Source organism: Trichechus manatus, unplaced genomic scaffold, assembly GCF_000243295.1.
Source record: "Trichechus manatus latirostris isolate Lorelei unplaced genomic scaffold, TriManLat1.0 scaffold00120, whole genome shotgun sequence".
Taxonomy (NCBI): Eukaryota; Metazoa; Chordata; class Mammalia; order Sirenia; family Trichechidae; genus Trichechus; species Trichechus manatus.
This window is the reverse complement of record NW_004444056.1, coordinates 673314-680808: the sequence shown is the minus strand read 5'-3', so window position 1 is coordinate 680808 and position 7495 is coordinate 673314. Positions and strand designations below refer to the sequence as shown.

The 7495-nt window shown below is 43.5% G+C and overlaps 1 protein-coding gene across 1 annotated transcript; it reads right to left on the bottom strand.

Annotated features, from left to right (window-relative positions):
- Positions 1–586: 586 nt before the first annotated feature.
- LOC101342109 (cathepsin L1) lies at positions 587–6446 on the bottom strand. Its single transcript, XM_004384242.2, has 8 exons — positions 6429–6446; positions 5225–5361; positions 3973–4095; positions 3721–3867; positions 3307–3531; positions 2493–2658; positions 1655–1772; positions 587–701 (listed from the first exon to the last, which is right to left on the bottom strand). Exons 2-8 carry the CDS (start codon positions 5348–5350, stop codon positions 587–589), a joined length of 1020 nt encoding a protein of 339 aa, XP_004384299.1. The 5' UTR covers positions 5351–5361; positions 6429–6446.
- Positions 6447–7495: the final 1049 nt, after the last annotated feature.

Genomic DNA, 7495 nt, shown 5'->3' with positions numbered 1-7495 from the left:
ACCTACCCAGCGGCTCCATGGGAGAAAAGACCTGGCAATTTGCTCCTGTAAAGAAACCCTACAGGGTTGATAGAATCGAATCGATACAACAACAACAACAACAGAGGTAGGAAAAAGGGGGCGAGGGGCATTTTTGCTTTGGAGACATTGAGTTAATGTTAATGATGGTGGAATGATTTGAAAAAGGATAGTGAGGATGGGTGCACAACTTGAAGAATGTAATCTGTGTCACTGAATTGTACAAGTAGAGATTGCTGAGATGGTGTATGTTTTGTATATATTTTCACCACAAAAAAAAAAAAAAAAAAAAGGAAGGCCCATCTCTATACACTGAATTAAATTTTATTTTAAAAGGTAAAGCTTTATATATTCTTTCAAAAAGGAAAATTCAAAAGTCTTAGGGTTAATTACAAAGCTGTTTATAGCAGTAATTACAGTAGTGGTAACATTTTGCCAGTGTACAAATATCACAGAATTCAAATCACAACTTGGATCCTTATGACTCAAGTGTTTTATCCCACACAATAAGGGTTGGTCAGTTTTAAGATACAAACTCTCTGGACAGCCTATCCTGGGTCCTTCATTATCACGGTCCATCAGGTAACACCATGGGGTAGCTGGCTGCAGTGGCAATTCCACAGTGGTTGTTCTGGTCTTTGGCCATCTTTACATAGCCATTCGTGCCCCAACTTGTACCCCAGCTGAAAGAAGAGTAGATTTTCCATTTTATACAAAGAATCAAATACATCTTAGGTTTTTTTAATAACAGTAGCTAATACTTAAATAGTGCTTACCATAGGTTTGGAAACCCTGGTGGTGTAGTGAATAAGAGCTATGGCTGCTAACCAAAAGGTCAGCAGTTTGAATCCACCAGGTGCTGTTTGGAAATCCTATGGGGCAGTTCTGCTCTGTCGTATAGGGTCGCTGTGAGTCGGAATCCACTCAATGGAAACAGGTGGTTTTTTTTGGTTTTTACCATAGGTTAGGCACTATTCTAATTTCCGTGACATATATTTATGAATGTATTAACTCCTATAGGTCCTTATCTTAACTTTATATGATAAAAAATTGAGGCAGAACTGGGATTCCAATGTAGTAGTCTGTATCCACAAGCTATATTATGCAACATCGCAAAGAACTTAAGTTTTCAAAATTGATTCCGATAATCCTCAAGGCCTCTGAGGGCTGAAAAATAAAATGCAACGGCAGGGCATCAAAGGATAACTGAAAGACACACAGAGGCCTTTGGACTCTCAGTCAATCTTTCAGACTTAACAGAAAGACTCAGAAAAGGCAGATGTTTCTGCTCATTATACTTTGTTGAAAAATCAGAGAAAGAAAAAGGAAACTAGCCCTCAACCATACAGGTCCACAATCCTTTATTTGAAACCCCTGGGACCAGATGTGGTTCTATAATAAAAATTTCAGAATTCAGAAATGCAATGTTAAAAATATAATATTAATACTCCTAGCAAGCTTGGTACAGGATCTTATACTCAAACATTAATATTTCTGTGTCCACTCTAAGTGGGAGTAAGACTGTACAGATTTCAAATTGAGCTAAAGAATTTATGGACCTGTATCCAAATACTGATTCCAAACAAGGATCCCCTTTTCCATTTCAAATGTAAGTATAATAATTGGTGTTTTATACCTGTTCTTGACAATCCAAAATTTATTGTTTTTTGAATCTTTTCCTTCAAAGCCATAGCCAACCAACAGAACACCATGATCCAGGTCTTTGCTGCTGCAGTCTGGCTCATAATAAATACCTGGAAGAGAAAAACCCAACATTGGGTGAGAAGCTCCAAGTTATTGTGTGACAGTAAGGCAGCCTATTAACCAGGGTAAGGGAGGCATCTCAAAACTCAGTGAAATGTCATAAGCAAATTCCTGGCTTATTTGCCAAAATAATGACTAATAAAAACAATGTCAACCTCAAATAGAAATTAACAAAATTCAAACTAAGTCCAAGATATTATTTTCTACTTTACAAAACCCCCCACAGATTTCCAAAAATAAGATCTATTGTTGTCAAGGCCAAGGTTACCTAAGACACTCATCTACTAGCTGAAATACAAATTAGCAAAATCCTTTTGTACTCCTAGGATGTCAGCCTAAGGAAACAACACAAAACAAAAAAATACTTGAGTTACAGGATTCTTTTCAGTCCTAATTATAGTAGTAAAAAACTTTTGGAAAAATAGGTCCTAATTATAGAACAGTTAAGTAAATTAGGCTATATCTACAGAATAAATTACATAGCCATTTAAAAATATATATGAAGAGTTTGTCCTCATGGGAAAATGCTTAAAGTATGTCAAATGGAAACATCAAGTAAAAGGTAGCATTTACAGTATGAACTCAGCTATGTTTAATGCACACACTGCAAATTATTCATGTGAAAGGAAGATTCCATACCAAAGAGTCAGTCATGGTGGTGTGTTTTCCAATTCTGCCTGAATTTCTATAATAAAAATACAAACATCTACCCGATTTGTAGAACTGGAAGGACTCATGGCCTGCATCAATAGCAACAGAGATGGGACCCACAGTTGCTACTGCCTTCATCAGTGCCTTCTCCCGCTTAGGGATGTCCACGAAGCCAGTGTCATTGGCAGCAGAATATTCAGGCTTGTAGTTACAGGTATGTGTGTCCTGTGAAGGTAAACAGAAAGGCAACAAGACTACCACCACCCACCTTCTGGGGAAGATGAGTTTTAGGACCACAGACTCAACACTTTGCAACTTAACGATTTCCAAGTCAACTTTGTTATAAGTAGCCCAGGAAATGAACTGCTATTGGTTGGTTTGAAATTGGAAAATTAACTGGTGTCTCTTCAATGAGATCCCCTAGGACCACCGCCCATATGAAATTTTTTACTAAGTTTGTATTATATGTAAAATGATATGTATATTCTCCATGTTACATGAGATAAGAACAGCTATATGCCAACCATCTAATCAAAGAATTGTGCAACGGCTAATAATTGATAATCACTGTTCTGACAGTTGCAGATATAGATTCTACCATCTCAAATGTGAATGCTGAATATCTTTTATCTCTGAAAGTGTTCAACTTCCCAAAGGTAGAGCTGGAATGAAAGCAAGATATCCCAAAAACCAAACCCACTGCTGTCGAGTTGATTCTGACTCATAATGACCCTACAGGACAGAGCAGAACTGCCCTATATGGTTTCTAAGGAGCAGCTGGTGGATTCAAATTGCCGACCTTTTGGTTAGCAGCCGAGCTCTTAACCACTGCACCATCAGGGCTCTGAAAGCAAGATAAGGAGCTCCATTTACCGTTGCGAGATATGGATAGGATTCTTCTGAATCAAGGCCTCCGTTGTCCTTAACGTACTGGAAAGCATAATCCATCAGGCCACCATTGCAGCCATTATTGCCTTCAGGCCGAGAGCAGTCAACCAGGTTCTGCTCACTGAGTGAGACAAGTTTGCCAGTTTTCCGGAACATCTGTCCTTCTAGGGCACCAGTTGCACTAAAGGCCCAACAAGAACCACACTGACCCTGAAAAGGTAATTTCAAAAGTTGTCAGTTCATAAAGTAAATAGCAAGACTTTGACAACAGCTCATATATCTGAATACTCTGGGGGGAAAACAGTGAACTGCATGTCACTCTATATAGTCTAGCAAAGCAATGAGGTCAATTCCTTTTTGTCTTTACTATTTGAGATCTGAATCTGAATCATGACATACCTGATTCTTCACAGGAGTCACATAGCCTTTCTGAGTCCAATCCACAGATTTGGGCACCTCAAGAAAGAGAGGTTCATAGAACATCTTCCCCTTCTTGTGTTTCTGGTTTTGAAAGCCATTCATCACCTGCCTGAATTCTTCATTGGTCTTCAAAGAAAATTAAGTAAAATGTTGAAAAAGCAAAGGATTATTTTGCTAAAGCATTGAGGAGAGGAAGTGCAGAATTAAGCCATCAATAAATGCCACACTCACCATGTCACCAAAGGCATTCATGGCCATTGTGAAGCCATGTCTTCCTTCACTGTATTCACGATTGTGCAGTTCAATCATCTTCATATTCTTCTCCCATACTGCTCTCCTCCAGTCTTCTTCATGCTAGAGGCAAACGTAACCGATCGTCTTTATTTCCACACAAAACCCAACCCTCCTCACCAAGTGGATCAGCAGATGGAAGAGAAACCACGGCCAAAGATAGCACTGTGCCTCTGGGCACTCTCCTTCCAGCTCCGACACAGTAGGGATGTGCATGCCCACACTGCACTCAGGAGTAGGCACCACGAAGTTCAGCCTTGGTAAGAGCTGGCCTCTAGGACAGAGTAGCAGGGGCGGGGGTCTGGCAACCATGGTTACAGGGGACATCTAGGTCAACTGGCATAACAAAGTTTATTAAGAAAATGTTCTGCATCCTACTTTGGTGAGTGGCATCTGGGGTCTTAAAAGCTAGTGAGTGGCCATCTAAGATGCATCAATTGGTCCCAACCCACATGGAGCAAAGGAGAATGAAGAACACCAAAGACACAAGGAAAGTATTAGTCCAAGAGACCGAAATGGCCACATAAACCAGAGACTTCATCAGCCTGAGACCAGAAGAACTAGATGGTGCCCAGCTACCACCAATGACCGCCCTGACAAGGAACACAACAGAGATTTCCTGATGGTGGAACATGAGAAAAGTGGGGTGCAGAACTCAAATTCTAGCAAAAAGACCGGACTTAATGGTTTGACTGAAACAGGAGGGACCCTGGAAGATATGGCCCCCAGACTCTCTGTTAGCCCAAAATTAAAACCATTCCAGAGGCCAACTTTTCAGACAAAGATTAGACTGGACTATGTACGTATGAAACATACAATGATACTCGTGTAGAGTGTGCTTCTTAGCTCAAGTAGATATATGAGACTAAATGGGCAGCTCCTGTCCAGAGGCGAGATGAGAAGGCAGAGAGGGTCAGGAGCTGGTTGAATGGACATGGGAAATCTGGGATGGAAAGAAGGACTGTGCTGAGCAACTAGGGTCACATAACAACGTATGTATAAATTTTTGTATGTGAGACTAACTTGAATTGTAAACTGTCACTTAAAGCACAGTAATGAAAAAAAAAAAAGAAGGAAAAAAACAAACAAAAAAAAGAGTTGGTCTCTACAAGTTCCTATCTGGCTCCCAACTCCCAACCAGCATGGACCATTCTCTCTGGGGTCCCTGTGGACAGCTTCAGATGTTACCAACCGCGCCATATGGTCTCTTGTTGGTTGACTTCCACCGGTACCACTGTGCATCTAAACTTTGATCAAGTTTTAGAGCAGCTGAGGCTATACCCAAGCAAAGGGCAACCAGAAAGAGTGAAATATTCATATTTCAAAAACCTAGGAAGGGAAAAGAAATGAGTATCTGATTAGCCATTTGTTTTTTAAAAGTCATCTCATTCCTTCCTGAAAAGTCACAGCCACCAAGATGGAGTGAAAACATTTAAATTATCTTCTGAAGTATTTATGAAGACCGTAGAAGGCGGCTAAGGATCTCGGTTGAGAAAAAAATACGTCAAGGACTTACCAAACAGCGGAAGTATTTGATTCTGCCACCAAATGAAAAGCAGACGGACAAGTGCTGTAGGAACTGAAACAACTGCAACAATGCAATGATAATTTGTTTTGATAAGGGTCCCCCAACACTTTATGAGTCAGAATCAGGCAATATCTAGGAAATGGTTGGTCAAGGTTATTTACCGACAGTACCGAAGTTGGCCAAGGCAAAAATCTATCAGGACGTCTGATCCCGAGTGGGGGTAAGGGAATTCCCAAGATTTTTGATTGAACCCCATACCTATCTTCTTGCCTAATATACAGCAGGAGCAGATACATGTATTCAAAACTCCCCTTCTTTTTTCTCCCCGAAGCCTTCGCTTCTTGATTTGAAACCTTTCCTGCCATCCCCACACTTGGACCTGTGCCGCCAACGCCCCCCCGTCCCTCCCTAACCCAGGAACGGCAGTCGCGTGGCTGCCCCGCTGGAAGCCGGAGCCCCGCACTGCCGGGGCGGGGGCAGTGAGTCCCGGGCTCAGAGCCTCAGTCCAGGGCTGGGCCCGGGGCGTGCCAGGCCTGCTCCCGCCCCTCCGCTTCTTTCCAGGGTGTTTACCAAGGCGCAGGAAGCGCCGGCTCCTCACCGGGCGCGTGAGGTCTATCTGCCTGGCCCAGGGACCGCGCGGTCCGGGGTGGCCCAGCTGGAGGACCCTGCTCGCTCTGGGACCCGCCTGGGTGGGTTCAGCCTCCCCAGGCCCCCGAGCCGGAGCCGACAGGGCGTGGGGGCAGTTCGAATCCGACGTCGCCAGCCCCGGGCGGACGCTCTTGTCCCGGGGTCGCGCCAGTCCCCACAGGGGTCCCTCCTCCAGGCCCTGCCCCCGCCGCGCGCCGCCCTAGCCAGGGAGCTCACCTACAGAGGCTGCAGGTGGTACAGGTGCAGTCAGCACAAGCAAGTATCGGGGTCACTGAAGACCAAGGTTGCCAGGGGTGGTGGGCTCAGCCTTTAAAGCTCGGAATTAAGGCCGGGCCAGCCCCTCCCACACCGCCTTCCCACCCCGCGATTGGCTGTATCGGCATATGGGCGTGGCCCCGGGGCCCCGTGACTCCTGGACGCGTGATGCTGCTCAGTCCTAACTTGTCGCCGGCGGGCGTGTCTGCCTCAGTGGACTCCGGGGGCGTGGTTGGGGAAGGCGAGGTGGGAGTCTTCTCAGCTCAGAGGAGGGGTCGGATGCCTTCTCTGGGGGCTCAGGCGAACTAATTACCAATTAATGCGCTCGGCAGTTATGGAAAGAAATGTCAGTCGAAACACCCTTGTCCTTTTGTTCTAGAGTGTGTTGTATGTATTTTTTACCACGATAAAACAAACAAAATACTAGAGGGCCGAGAACCAGTAAACTATTTATTCTTGTTTAACCCAAAGCAGAGTCCAGATGGTGGAATACAGACCCCAAGGGCAGGAGCATTTCCTCCCAATTTCAGGGTGGATGCAGCTGGGTTTTAGAAAAGTTCGGCCAGGAAAGTCAATCTCCTAAACATGATCAGTTGTCAAGGCCTAAATCCCAGGAGGAAAATGGGACTGGACTGAGTGGGTCCAGACTGGGTGGCGTCTTGTGATGCATCTTTTCCTGTCTTCTTTAGTTTTAGGGGTTCTCTTTCCTCACAAGCCTTTCTCAAAACCACCAGAAATGAGTTATTTACAGGGAAAAAAAGGTATAATAAAATGGAGAAAAACATGTGAGAACAGTGGAAACTACTTTTATTTCTCCACTCTGCATTATGGATATTTGTCTTCCTCGGTTTCCAAAATGTGCTGCTTTTGAGATTTAATTTAAGAAATTTATTTTAATGACATCTTATGTCAGGATTTAAATTATCCAGTTTGAGAAAATGTTTTAGACGGGGGGGGGGGGGTGGAATATATCTATATGTATGGCTAAGGATTTAAGGAACTCAATCCAAAAACATTTCTAAAAGTTTGGTT

Coding starts and splice junctions, on each gene's coding strand:
- LOC101342109 (XM_004384242.2), bottom strand. CDS start 5,350: ATGAATATTTCACTCTTTCTGGTTGCCCTTTGCTTGGGTATAGCCTCA. Junction 3,532..3,720: donor TGACTCCTGTGAAGAATCAG/GTATGTCATGAT, acceptor TTACCTTTTCAG/GGTCAGTGTGGTTCTTGTTG. Junction 1,773..2,492: donor CTTCCAGTTCTACAAATCGG/GTAGATGTTTGT, acceptor TTTCTCTTCCAG/GTATTTATTATGAGCCAGAC.